Here is a 15,095-nt window from a genome sequence, read left to right as displayed (position 1 = left end):
GATACTGAGAAATTGCAGTCAGAAGTTTTATCCCTGGCTTTGTTTACAGATGCAATGATGATTTGCTTACAGAGCAAAGAAAAGGGTGTCGAATTTACATATTTATTCTGAAAGTTATCATTATTAAGCTGTGCCTATTCTGGTAGCGGTGTTCCTCCTAGTCTCGGATTTGCAGTTTAACTGCTTGGTATCTCTTCAGTAGAATGAGAATAGTAGTATTTTCTTACATTCAACAATATGATTTTTTAAGTCTGTAGACATTATAGTAAAAGGTGGTGAAATGCAAGCAGGTGGGAAAGCAAATTTGCAAGGTTTGGTTAATCACTTTTTCCCTTTGCTCAAAAAATAGATGACAGACTACTACACCTGTATGCATTTCATCCAAAGCTCTTCTTTATGCTTACTGTATAGATAACATAGTGTAGCCAGTACACAGTGAGCTTTCTCAAGCACAAGCTTGTTCACTGCAGGTGGTACATTTGGAATTTTCAGCAGCAAATTTCTAGCAAGCTTTACGCATTGTGTCCAAGCCTGTGTTTTCTAAGGCTAATATCTTAGATAAATATGGGTGGATTTTCCTAGGAATAACAAATGCATGGCCTAGGCAAAAATACTCAGTGTCAGTATTTCAGTTCTTACTCTAAAGCTTTTAAAAAATATTGAAAATTATAATATATCATCAACTCCAGGAAGCTGTATTCAGAAATACTGATAATGGTTCATTAGTGAAACTTAATAAATAAACCTGCAGCTTAAGTTAAGTTAATAGGAAGCATTCATAAAGCATACCAAGAGTTTCTGATTTGTGTAAAGTAATATTGGGAGTGACACTAACTTCCTTTTCAATGTGAGGCCTTGATCCCAAAGTAGGATTACTTTTAGACTCCAAAAACATTAACAAACCTTAAACTATGCTCATTATCCATATAGTTGCATGAGGAGAATTAGTGTAAGGACTCATTTTCTAAGTCTCATCTTAAATATACTTATGTCATGTGGCAATACTTTGTTTTTGTTATTAACAAGCATAAATTAAGGTGATATAAAACATTGTTTAAATGGTATAAGAAGCTGGCTGCAAAGATTTTTGTTTGTCTAAATACATTTATTTTTATGTCTTTCCAGTTAAATCAGTGCAATTTTTAAGTAAAATAGTTGATGAAGCAATGTATCTGCTGACAACATCTAGAAACATATCTAGTGATTTTATGAGGTTTCCTGGTGACTTTACGTATTTCTTTCCAGTCTCTTTTTATGAAGACCTATGGACGTTTTCAGGTTTGGGTGTTTGTTTGATTGCTTTGGGGGTTTTGTATTTTCAATTAGAAATCTGTGTAGTGCATTAACGGAGAAAATGACAAGATGGCCTTTGTGTTGCAACTGATTTTTTTTGCAAGGATCTAAAAGTTTCTTGCATGGAGATAGAAAGAGATGGAAAAAGAAAGAGAAGGTGCCTCTGAGGCACCTGCTGAGGTTATTTTCTAGTCAGCTGGGACCTGTAAGTATCCAGACAGCATTTCTTTGGCATGGGGCAGCATCATTTTGCAGGCTTAAACATGAATATAGCATTATTAAGACATTAGAGGACAGTGCATTGGCTGTGGCATGGGAATAATAACTGTCAGGAACATTATTTCCTCTGCAGCTTCCACATTCAGGATTTGTCTTGCGATTATTTCTATAGGTGTTTTTTTGGCTTTCCAGGTATTACTCTGACCCACTAACCTTGGTTGCTCAGCAACTCATAGGTGCTCCTCTGAGACACAGGTTGGTATAGACAAAGGAACTGTGAAGGCTGTATGTCCCATGATTTTCCTGTGTCGCCTCCATCTGCTTCTCCCTGTGTCCCGCATCTGATTGCTCTGTCTTCGGGATTAGAGTTGCATTGATATGAAAGCATAACATTCCCAATGTTTAGTGCTTCAAATATTTTATTAATTCCCATATGATATGACTCCTGTTTATAACCATGGCAATAGCTGAGACAAGGGAGACACAGTCCTCCATAGTTGTGCACTATACCATATGTATTAAATGTGCTTGTGTTCACATACAGACAGTTCAAAAAAGGCATTTGCTCAGCAGAAAAGTGATGCTAAAGCAGGTAATTTGGTAGTAAACAATGAGCACTGAAACAGGGGCTGGATGTCAGCCCTTTTGCCAGAAAGATGTTTTTTTCCACTATCTGACTGAATATATTGCTTGCATTATATATGCTGATATTGAACTGAAAAATAACATGTATCTGGAGGAACTGCTGGGGAGATCAACTGCTTATCAACAGATGACCTAAGGCACATACCAGCCATGTCCAGCCTTGCACAGAAAACCACAGAGGGGCAGCCGCAGACCCATATTTATTCTTTCCTCTCCCCAAAGAAACCAGGTGTTTCTACTTTGTGGAGACAAAGTGGATTTCAGCGAGAGATACCTGAAACACTGAATGACCCGATGTAGGTTGCTTTACTGCTGTCATCTGCAGGCAGTGTTAATATATGAGAGGGATAGTGTCCCAATCAAGAAGGAGGTGGTACTGGGAATGTTTATTCTGTTTGGTGTTTTTAGTGATTGCCTTGGGAAGTTTCAAAGATTCCTTTATTTGTGCAAGAGTACAGTGTTACTTTACTGTTATTAAAAGTTAAGTTAGTAAGGTTATTGAGATTCTGCAGAATTTAAGTTCTAGGACTGTGTTCTGTTCACTGAGACTGTTGCAGTCTGGGAAGAGACAGCTTAATTATTGTACTGAACCAGTAATTGCAAGTGTAAAAAATTAACTAAACTAACAATTTTTACCAGGTGATTACAAGAATTTTTCTTGTTTAAAAATAGATGCCTGATTTTGTCCATCTCCTTCCCTCATTAAGTTGTATAGTGCAGTAGTTCCCCTTACCATTTTGTTAGCCATGTTCCAAAAAGATTTGAAATTGGACCTTCATTTGTCTTTTTTTCTGTATGTCACAAGTGAAGTGATAAAACTGTCTAGTCTCACAGATTAAGAATGAGAAAAGTATAGGCAGATACTCAGTTCTTCCCAAGTGTTTATGCTACTCTATTCTTCAGGCTGTACACAAAAAAGGATCAACCAACCTTTTATACATAAAATGATTGCCAGAATTGTTTGGAGCACATCCTCCTTTTTCTGTGACTTTCCATCCCTTCTACAGCCTCTCAACCACCTTGAACTAGGTTAAAAAAGTAGGTAGCAGTATACTATTCCAGGGTAATACTGGCCTTGATGTTGCTGCTGAACAGGTTTAATTCCAGTGCACAGGAACTAAACTGTACTAGTTTTACTTGCAATTTGCTTTAATGAATGGGAACAAGAATTGGATTACCCGCCTGAAGAAGGTTACTGTACAGTTAATATGACAGGCTGTATGAAAAATAAAAAGCTCAGCTGAAAGTTTTGCTGTTTGCTGGCTTTTGAACTGTTTTATTTCTTCTCACCAATGCCTTTTTCCCTCCAGAAAAGAGGCTGAATTGAAATTTTACCTTGGGTTAAAACATACTAAGACATCAGTAAATAATATTTTTATTTTTAATACATAACACTGTATACTTGGCTAAATACATTATTTGCTGATTTTTTTTGCTATTTCTCATTTTATGTCATATTTCCTTGGATCCATCAGACCTTCTATTCATTGTTTGTTTTACCTTTGGTAGAAAATACAGAAAAAAAGGCATATTTGTTTTATACATTAAGATTCATTTGTCCACTCACACAAACAAAACTGTAAAATGGTAATTAATGTTCTGGAAGCACAGTGCTTTGCTGGGCTCATATCAGAACTTCACATTTGTGACAAATTACCTGCTCACTACTAACAGCTAACAAATGTAGAGAGATGGCAAGGCAGCATCGCTGTTACCCACACTATTAAGTTTAAGATATGCATGTCTGAGATGTGAAGTGTTACATGTGTTTATTTTAATGCTGTCATCTTTGATTTTATTTGTGAGAAATAGATGAGATATTTTCAAGTTATTCTTTAAGTAACTTCCCATAATCATGCAAAAAGTTATTAGCTTTGGGGACCTTGACTCAAGACAGCTTCCAGTCCTGTGCTGTAACTACATTACAACACTGTGATGCTCAGAAACAAGATCCCATCTGTGATGTAACACCCAAGTTTTTGGCATTTTTCCTGATATCTCACATTAAAGATCTGAGTAACTAACTTGTTTTTCATATTTACTCTGTCATCTCTTTCTCCACTAATATCCAAATATCTTTCCTTTGTGAAATAGCTTTATTGTTATTATTTTTCACCTGTAGCAGATTATGTTTTAAAGGCTAAAGATGGAGGTTTTCCTTGCCCATGCTTTTAACTTCTGACAGTTCCTTTATATCTCATTTTTCAGATGTTCCTAGAACAACATCCCAACCTAGTGCCAGTTTGGAAAGTATTTTTCATCGTCCAGATTATTAGAGACCATTTATATATGAACAGATCTAAAACATTATTTATTCTGCACTACATAAGACTTACTCTGGGATGCAATAAAATTCATTTCTGATAAAATGTATTTCTGATGATTGCAGTTAAAGTATGTATTTTCTGCAGCAATTATTACATTGTGGTGTCTCAGATATCACATTTTCCTGTTTATGAATATGCTGAAAACATTTAAAAATTTAACTAAAGAAGAGTTTTGCAAAAAATAAATGCCAACTCAGATATTTTCCTACAGATAACAATGGCTACCTAAAATTCCATTGTTCCTCTCCCCATAGAGGTTTGAAAATTATTTTAACATTTAAAGTTCCTTTAGTCCTATAATTTTCAATGTCCACCAACTACATAGTTTAGTTCATGTTACAGGTTCCATCCCTGTGATTCTACTCTAATTTATAATAAAAACTAAGTCAGTTTTTTTCTTAATTTTAATGCATTGTCTTTATGCATAGGGAATATGTTTATTATGTAATTATGCTGAGAAAGGAAGTTGATGGTTATCAAAAATAAGCTGTTCAAGCACAGTCTATTAAAATGTATATAATCTTATGTAAACTTTTAGACTATCCTAACCTTTTTACAATTATTTAATATCCACTCTTACAATATGTGCAGCATTAAATTTGCAAAGGATGTGAAGTTTTCTTCTTTTCTGTAGACATTTCCCTGGATAAAAAAAAAAACAATCACCACAAACAAACAAACAAACAAACACCTCCCGGCAAAACCCCCACTGTTTTCTTAATTTGTTTACAAACTTAATTCCTATGCTGCATATCTCTCAGAAAACCTCAGTAAATTACTGGTACGCCCAGAGATGTTTGTTTGGCACTTGCATTGAAATATTCTGAAACTCTTTTCTCCCTAAATTCCTGTTCTGAAAAGACTCATTGGTGACAGGTTGAAGTGGGCTGGACTATAATGTTAGTGTCATGAAAAGCTGGAGGGCTTTAAATCCTCCAGTCCCCTGAGCTTTTTGTGTTCTGAAATACTTGATGAACTCCAGAAGAGTGAAATACGACAAAGAGATGCATGGTCAAAGTGTTTGTGGAATTCAAAGAATAGCTGTCAGAGATGGAGGCTCTGAAATGCAGAGCCAATTTATGTGTCAGGGCCTTTTCAAATTACCAGCAGCTGTCTTCACTAACTCTGAATGTTTCCTTACTCTAAACATTCAGAAGCAACCTTCATTAACTTTTATGTTAAAGGTGTTCCTGGTACCTTATACCTTCTTCCTCTTCTGAAAGGCAAATTAAGAGTGATTACTGAAAGATAAATGTCTTATGTTTCAATTAACTCAGTGGGATGGAGACTGATAGTTGATCACAGAACATACACTTTTTCTCTTTCCATCATTGCCTGAAATACTGAGACATTTCTGTCTCAGAAAAAACCTGTTACTGAAAAAAAGTTATTTTGTGTAACAGATTAGTATGTAGCTGTTAAATTTCTCTTATCTTATACTTAGAGAGTCATCAACAGACTGCACCTTTAGCATCCAGGTGCTCAAGCACTCTTCATGCATGCAGCAGAAAAAAATAACATACACCTTTTCATAGAAGTGTATTTCTTCAACAATTTTTTTTCAAGTTCTCCATATAATAGTGAGGGCATCATAAGGCAAGAAAATTATCTTTACTAAGCTCTTCATGAGTAGGTCTTTGACACCTTACTGACTTACTGTTAATGGCAGACTGACAAATTTCCCCCTTATAAAAAGAAAAGAAAATCAGTCTTAATTGCCTGCATATTTTCTTTGTTCTTTCTGTTCTGTCTGTCTCATATACAAAAAATGAAAAGAAATGCATTTCTGAAAAAGTTGCACTTGTTTGCCTGGAATGGAAAAATTAGCTAAAGCAATTAAAGGTAGGCAGAATCATAAAAGATGTTTTTATGGTGGAAAGTGCTGGCCAACTTTATAAGCATCTAAGTACAACTTTGTTTGAAAATAATGCCTGTGACATCTTATTTCTTTTACCTAATGGCCTCTTGAGCCTAAATCTGTCTTTGAATAGTGATTTTTCATGTCTTTTCTTATGAGACAAACAAACAACAAAAAAGCTTTTTTTCTCTCCATTCCTTTTCTTTCTATTAGACTCCAGGTAGGAGACAAATTTGTAGATGGGCAGAATGTCTCATAACCAAGCTTTCTTTCATGTTTCTATTCTGTGATACTACATCACCCTGACATTAACACAAAGGACAAGTGCAAAACCTTTTAGTTGAGTGTCTCTTCAAAGTGCCATTTAATAGCCTGGGAACTTATTTTCCTTCAACAGAAGCTGGCAAAGGATCCAGTGAAATGAAGGACCGACCCTTAAAGTTTATCAGGATAGGTCTTTGTAGAAGGGCAGTCATGCTTTCTTCTAGGACTGCATCAACTTTTTAAACAAGTTGTGGGTGATGCAGGCATCTCACAAAGACAGGAGATTGTTGTGTTGCGATACATATACATTTGCAAAAAATGCTAACTTGAAAGCACCTCTTGTTTCACCCCATGTTACTGGTTATGCTGCCTCCATAAACTGCAGTTTGAAGTTTTCAGGATTTCATGCTCAGTAAAAGTTTTCATAGCTTTAAAGCAGACAATCAATTTCAGGCATCAGTTTCATCATATTTGTTTATCAAGTTAGTCAAGAAATTAGTGTACTGATTAATCAGAAGACTTTTCTAATTTTAACTGCAGAATTCAGAGTATGTTCCAGACTGTAGACCTCAAGCAAAAGTCTAGGACAGGGAAAATTAAAAGCAGTGTGGAAAGAACTTATTTTTTTATATGCAGATTTTTTAGAAAGTCTTCCCTTTCACAGCATAACAGAAATATTACTTAAAGGACCTATAAAAGATAACATATTAAAACAAATTGAGCTGCATATATGATTAATTCACACAGTAGGAGACTGATTGTAAGAAGTGCCATTTTATACATATGACCTTGAAATGAATAAAACAACTTCTAATTTTGTCATTTCCATTATAAATGTAGAATGCAATTAAGAATAATCTTGGCAGAGAAGCAAGGGTCTAACATAAAAATCTGCTTACAAAATATATTTATACCATTACTGGACTTAAAATATGGTAAAAAGAAGGATTTTCCAATACTTGAGGACTAGTGAAATAGTCAGCAAAGTTGATTTAACTCACATGTTCTAAAACTGTCTGGAGATCTAATTCTCTCTGGAATATGCTTTTTACTATGAGAAATTTACATGAAATTTCTTGCTGTGCTTTAATTCAATAAATATGAGTCATGGTACTTCCATACCAGTCCTCTAAAGCCTTGGCTGCTTCTTACAGAAGTTACGTCTACCACTGCAGCTACTTCCACTTCAGCTGGAATTTAGGCTATAGTTTCACGTTGCTGTTAATCCTGTGTTACTGTGGGTTGCTTCTGGGAGGTGCAGTCACACTGTGACCCCACCCACACCCGCCACACGTCCCCTCTGTTTCCTCTCTACAATCATTACATGGCCCTGGGGTGACCAGGGTGTGTTTGGTGATCCAGTGGAAATCTAACCCTTTTGGCAGTGCTCAGTGGATGTAGCTAACAAAGCAGCAGGTATCTGTGTACTCTACTGGGAACCACGGAGAAACGTGAGCTGTTTCTTCCATTCTTCTTCAGGCAGCCTCCCTCCTCCAGGTGTGGTTTCTATCTGTCCCCTTTCTCTACCAAAAAGCCTTCCTCCCATCACTGCTTCCCAAACTTAGTAACCAGGAAGGGTTTCTTGCCAATGCAGTCTCCTGCTGGGAAGCTGCAGCTCGGCCACATGCCTTTCACCAGCAGGCAGTGATTTATTAATAAATTATATGCACTGAGGTGATGCGTGCGGTTATTTCTACATTTCTAGGGTATAATCATCCATGCTTTGATGTTTGAGTGATAACACCTCTAAACTTACATGTGGCACCCAGCAAAATCATAATGAGAAGAAGGGAACTTTGGGAATCATGTGTCTTGTAAATAGTTCTTGCAGGCATTTTCCTATAAATATTAATACATTTCTAAAATTCCCTACTTCAAACAAACATAGAGCTATAACACTATTTGAAAATACTTGAAAATTAAGAAGGATCTTTTTAAAACTTGTTTTCATCTGTGATTCCTGAATTATTTATTTCAGGCTTTTTGAAATAATTCTGTAATAGGATAAGACATTGGTATATCAATTAAAGTTAAATAGGCTTTCTTCAAATGAAGAAAATCGGGCCTGAAAATTAGGCTTCATATGAAAAATAAACTTCAAATTCAGTCTTAAAAAATTCTCTGATTACATTTGGCAACCAAATGATGAATTGTGAACAAATTAATAGGAAATTAGTTGAGATATACATATAATTGTGAAACCTTGATCCAGCTTTAGGATTTATCAGCATCCAACTTGTCACTTTGATTTTGTGAATAAAGATTACACTTTTTTCATAGATTATATAAATCTTACTTATCTGATAAATGGAATGATCTCCTTTGAAATTCTAACAGGTCAGCACTGAACACTTATATTGCTTATTTTTTTGTTTCCTCTCTTTTTTTCATAGTCCTATTTGTTGTTGTTCTTTCTTTACATTAATCCATTCCAAACAAGTTATTTTAGTGTTCCTCATCTAAGTGTTTCAAAAGGTTAAGGGAATGAAGTTGCACTAATAGTAAGGAAATAAAGAGTGACTTTACCCAAAACAAGCTGTACCAAGAGAAAGCAACTGTGATTCTTGTCTGTAATATGGGCGTTAACTTTAATTCAAAAACACCTGTATTCTCAAGATGTCTGTGGAAGCAGTCTGACAACCACCACCAGCAGAAGAGTGCCTCTGTACACAACTGGCCTCACTTAGACTCCTCTGAGGTGCTTGCCTTTTTGTTATCTTTTTTTGCCTTGACTTTTTAACTTCTTTGTGGCTACCCAAGCTTTACATTATCTTTCTATCTCCATCTCATCACCTCCCCATCTCTTTTCCTGTCTGGTCTGAAACTCCATATCTCCTCTTCACAGCAGGTCTCTGAAGTTCCCTGTCTGCTCCTTGTTGCTTGTGTCGCATTTCTGCAATGGAGCTGCTTAACTGCACAAGGGTGAGGGCAAAACTTACTGGTAGAATACACCCTGTGAAACCTATATTGCAGGAAAAAAATCACAAAAAGCAGGAGAAGCTTCCCTACTGTGGTGGTCATATGGATGACCATTGTCACCTTGTAGAGAACATGGATCAGAGCTACACCAGTCATCCCACTGTGGCTTTGCACAATGGGGAAGGGAGTGAGCAACCACCGGAGCTTTTGTGTTTTCCTTCAGCAGCTTCTTAGGACTATACCCTAGCCCACCTCTGCTTCCAGGAACAGGGTGTACCTCTGCTGTGGAGGGTGCTTCACCTGTTTTTACTGCTTCTGGAAAGGCAGCAGGCTTGCAGGGTTGGCCCAAGGCATGACCAGGACATGCCTATACAGAAGCTTTGAGCATACCTGGCATATAGCCAGTCTTAGGGTTGCCTCTAAACAGCAGTGGGGGCATTGGTGCAATCTCAACTTCCTCATGGAAAAGTGTGGTACACACTGTGCCTGCTGGAGATTGTATGGAGATCTACATACTAGCAACATGAGTGGTTGTGGGAGAATGCAGGACAAAAATTCTTTCTATAATGTAAGAATTGGTTCAAAATCAGGAACTGGTATCCAAGACTTCTTTCTGTTGCTCTGGATTATGTATCATTGTTGTATGTCTTTGTTACAAACTGTGCATGTTTCCAGTAGCTAGAAAGCCTACCATGAAGAGTTTAATATGATTGTGATAATGATGTTAAAATGTGTTTGGAGGAATATTGTAACATGGGTATAAATTACTACCAGTGATTAAGTAGTGCAGAACATTGTGGATAGTTATGCTTTTAGCACCTGAGGATGAGCAAAGTCAAAGCCTTTAATCCGAACAGTCTGTGCTTACTTGGAAAAATGTTTGTCTGACTGCAGGCATGGAACCCGTTGTGCTGGAGAAGTGGCAGCCACAGCAAACAACTCACACTGCACAGTGGGAATCGCCTTTAATGCCAAGATTGGAGGTATGTGAAACAATCTCCCACCAAAAAAAAAGTAACCAAAGAGCCACTTGTGCTAAATGGTACATTCAGACCTTTCTCCACAAGAGAAGGAGATTTGCATTGATAACAAACCTAGCTGTGTTAGCAAGAAAATCGTAGTTGTAGAGTGGGTCATTAAATACCAGTACGGAAGGAGTCTGTCTGTGGTGACACTTCTCCAGTGCTCCCTGGAATACTGCCTTCCAGTACACACAGAAAAATAGAAAGTGAGACCTTTGATGAAAACACAAAACCCAGAATTAGGACATTTGGGTTTTCTCACAGATTCAGAACTCTAAGTGATGAACTTTGACAAACCAGAAGTAAATGTACACATCAGGAATATTACCTTGCATATTGATCCCAAACAAAACACTGTCAAAACATAACAAATTTTTGTGGGTTTTGGCTGTGGTTGGAGCGAATCTCCTTTTGATCCCTCTGTGTGATCAAATTATTGCTTATTCGATGAAGGTTCATTCAGCCAAGAAATTCCAAGCAGTTTCTATGAATTCTTAGTCAATGGCTGCCCAATTAAGACCTTTGCCTTTATTTATGGAAGTGGCTGTCAAGATGTCATCTACGTGTCTCCTAGGCTGTAGCCTGCCTGTGCCAGATTTTAATGCTTCAAGTGAAGTTTTACCCTGAACTTCTGATGAAATCATGGGATTGGTATATTGGCTTTCAGTAGAAAGACCTATAGCTCAAACTCATTAATTGTTGATTTTCTGTCCCAAAATAAAGCCCATCTGTGAAAACAGAAACATGTTTACCTATATATACACAGGGGACAGTTCAAAAATATGAGCAGGCAGAGCTGAGGCCGTGTTTCCACAATTAATAGTACTGTATCTGTTCTCTACTGGATCAGTACAAGTTTGATCCAAATCAAATGTGAGCACAGCTGCATTTTAAATTAGCCAAAGCACACAACACCATCCTAGCGTCAGCTTTCTGTTTTCCTGTTGGCTTCAAGAATATAGACAATACCTGATCCAGCTTAAGGTTAGAGTGATGCATAAAAACAATTTCTCTTCAGGTGGAGAGCCTGCCTGCACAAAGTTACCCTGTCAGAGTGGTTTAGAAAATCTGAACTGGCCAACTGAGTGAGTTTGTGGCAGATTAATAGGTTGTCTCATGTGGACATGCCATTTGGTCATGTACCAGCAGCTATGAAATCAGATTTATTGCATTGTCAAACCAGAGTCAGAGGGGAGTTAGTGCACTGATAGACATAAATTATGGTTTCTGGAGAAGTTTCATTTGTGAGTTGGATAGTCACACAACATGCAACAGCTTAGGCATGTCCTTGAAAAGTTCTCCATTAGTGGCTTCTGAATAGGTTATTATTCATTAAACGTTAGGAATGTGCAATAATAATGTTTTAGAAACACTCCAGGCATGTTAGCTGAATCACAGCCTTTTCTAAATATAGTGTAAAATCTGATTCAGATGGACATAGTATGAATGCAGTTAATGTCAACAGTAAAGACAGGATATGTATGCCTTTTTATTATTCAATCATTCATTCATTTATTTATTTTGCACGAGGAATATAACAGCCTTCAAGAAATTTCTCTGGTCTAAGTGAAATAAAAATTTTGTTCACTCCATTTGTCACCGTGATTCTGGAGAGCCATCACTAACATTGTTCTTAAAATAAAGCTGGAAAGTAATAACAGGGTGTAAGCCTCACTTGAGGTAATGTACCACCTTTTAAAAGTGAATATGCAGTGGTTGTGTTCCCTCTCCACAGGCCATATAGAGTGTAAAATGTTGAATCATATTATGCTGAACTAGTGTTCAGCTTGCTTGTTTCCCAGGGATTTAAAGACCCTCCTGGTGCCTTCTTGGAGGAGCACCTGCCAACAGTGATGTTGAGTTTGCTCCACCGAGATAAGTATTCTTTACTTCAAACCAAAAAGCATCTCTGGACATGTAAGGGATAGTAAGGAGATAAAGCAAAGGGGAAAATAAATCCTTTCCATCAATATTCCATTAAATACTGGCAGTTGAACAAGTCTGATTAATGATCTTTCTGATGGGAAGTCATTAACAAAGATATCCACCAATAATGCTCACTTTTTTTCTAAATATGTTTGTACTCCTTGTTTCGTTTCCACACATTTAAGTACCTCTGACTACATATAGGTCAAAAATTAAGATCCTTAGAAATTCTGAGCCTTCTCTTATAACAGTGTAAATGGGGATGTAACCTGCAGATAAGAAAACTTGAGTGAAATTGCAATCTGGACCTTCAGTTCTTTCACAGGTTGTGACATGTTTCTTACAAAAAATTATGTACTCTGCCTGCAGTTTGTGCTTAGCTAAGCTACAGACCCTTTCACTAAAAGACAAACCAGTGTACCGTAGGGGTAGATCTTTTTTTTAACATGAATCTCTGCAGTAATCACACATAGCAAATCACCACCTACAGAGCTTGTGAGGCTTTTTATAGGAAGGGATGGTTAGCATGTTATTATTGTTGCAGACTGATTGTGGAAGTTGCACAGCATCTGTGGGGATTTGGGTGCTTAGTTACTTGGCAGAGCTCAAGTCCTGACGGGAAAACAGTTACACTGAATTATGGCACAACAGATGTAGATTGTCTTCAGCTGACGAGGAATTAGTTCAGCTGTTTCTTAAAGTTTAAGTCAGATGCTGATTAGAAACAAACATTTTAAAAGAAAACTTGCTCTCAGCTCTGTTTTGCATGTTTCCTGTGATTCATTGAAAGTTTGTTCTGACTAAAATGCCACTTACATTTTGGCAATTACTACAAATATTGGAAAAAGTTTACAAAGCTCTAAAGTCTTAGGTGGAACACTCTGCAAAAGCAGCCTGTTAATTGCCTTCTGGACAGCATTTGTTGCACTATCACCACATGCCAAATGCAGTTTGGATGTTTTGTGATCAGCAGAACTAACTACTCCAGACATTTGGGGGAAAAAAAGAAAAAGGAAAAGAAAAAGAGAAAGAGGCAGGAAGGAAGGAAAGAAGGAAGGAGGGAAATTATTTTTGTTTTAAATAGCAAATGAGACATCTTGTTGTTCAAAGTCACCCTTGAAGCATGCCTATCAGATGCTGGCTGGAGAAAGCAACACCTAAGTCACAGTCTTGTCCATGTTGCTTTAGATTTGACCACTTCACCATTAGCAAAAAAACCTTCTGTGAATTACTTATGCAACGGCAGAATTTGGAGTTATTATTCACCGGGTGCATGTAGTATTATTTAGGCTTGCTATGCAGTAATGGAGACATAAAGGAAAGCTTTATTTTCATTCTTTCAAAAGCAGCGTACCTTTTATTGTCTTTATTTAGAACTAAATGTATTTTAATGTGCTTGAAAGAAATTGAGAACACAACTTCCACCCACCATTAATTTTCTGACATTATGCTGAGGAAGAAAAATAAAACCTGAGAATCCCAGAGTTGGTTTAATGACTTTTTTTATAAAGTAAAGTTCAGAGTGAGATCACTGTTTGTAAAAGTTTATTATCTCACAAAACATGGGCAGCTTTTGTGTGAACTTAGAAATATGATCACTTTTCATTTTTGAGTAATTAGAGTAAGAAAAAAAAAAAACCCTCTCTCAACAAAGCACCCCCTATGCCTTTTGTTAATTGGAAGTTAAGGTCTTGGTAAACACTCAAGTCTGAGCTCACAAGCAAAATGAAATGTGTCTGTGATTAAAAATATGTAAATTTGGCTGATAAATAGCAGTGGCCTTTTAAAGGGGAAAGAGCATCAAACTTGTTAATTGTGGAAGTAATCATTACTCTGTACTATCATATAGTTACATGCTAATTATTATTTCATATTTAACATCCCTTTGATCATATGTCACAGTAGCTGTATGTAGGTCCCTTTTCCTGTTCAGGTTAAAACTGGCATTGACGTTTTTCTCAGTCAGAATTAACTTCAGTCAAAAAGTCTTACAGTTAGTCAAAAGAAGAACTTTTAAGATTTTCTCAGATCCCAAATTTAAGCCTACCTTATTCAGTCTAGTGATCTTAAAACATCATGAATGCCATAAACTTTAGAAGGGCTGACACATTGACTTGTCCAAACCCACATGAATTGATTCTTTTAACACAAGAATTTCAGATTATACCTTACAAAATCTTCTGCACAGGAGAGGATGCTCACAATATTGTAGTTTCAGATTGAATAATGTTACATAGAGGGTATTTGATAGTAACTTCCTGTAATCACCTTGCTACTATGTATGATAATTGGTCTGTACACACAGGCTTTCTCCCCAGTTTCTTCTTTGCATCCTCATACAATGATGGAATAATCCCATGTTTATCTGTCAGCAGAGATCCTTTTATTACATCTGTCAACATATTTAGGACTGTGAATGACTCAAAGTAGGTGCTGCAGCTTCCCTGCTATATAAAAGGAGAAAAGAAAATCCTATATTGTCTTCAAGTGAGGCATACAAACATTTCAAAGTTCAAGTGGTTTTTTTAAGTTTTCTTTAGTGTAAAAGTTTGTTATTGAAGTTCAAAGGCTGTCTAGTGAATAAATGACTTGTAGATAATTTTTAAAACATGAAGAAAGACC

At 36.7% G+C, this 15,095-nt stretch overlaps 1 protein-coding gene across 2 annotated transcripts in view; it reads left to right on the top strand.

Annotated features, from left to right (window-relative positions):
* Nucleotides 1-15,095, top strand: part of PCSK5 (proprotein convertase subtilisin/kexin type 5) — a 264,696-nt gene that overhangs the window by 92,822 nt on the left and 156,779 nt on the right. For both annotated transcript variants that reach the window (XM_069775866.1, XM_069775865.1), the window contains exon 6: nt 10,420-10,508. In XM_069775866.1, coding sequence (XP_069631967.1) covers nt 10,420-10,508 — 89 coding nt within the window. The remainder of the gene's footprint in view (nt 1-10,419; nt 10,509-15,095) is intronic.

The sequence above is a fragment of the Haliaeetus albicilla genome, chromosome Z (assembly GCF_947461875.1).
Source record: "Haliaeetus albicilla chromosome Z, bHalAlb1.1, whole genome shotgun sequence".
Taxonomy (NCBI): domain Eukaryota; kingdom Metazoa; phylum Chordata; class Aves; order Accipitriformes; family Accipitridae; genus Haliaeetus; species Haliaeetus albicilla.
Note: the sequence above shows the minus strand (reverse complement) of the source record. Positions and strands in the feature narration are given on the sequence as shown.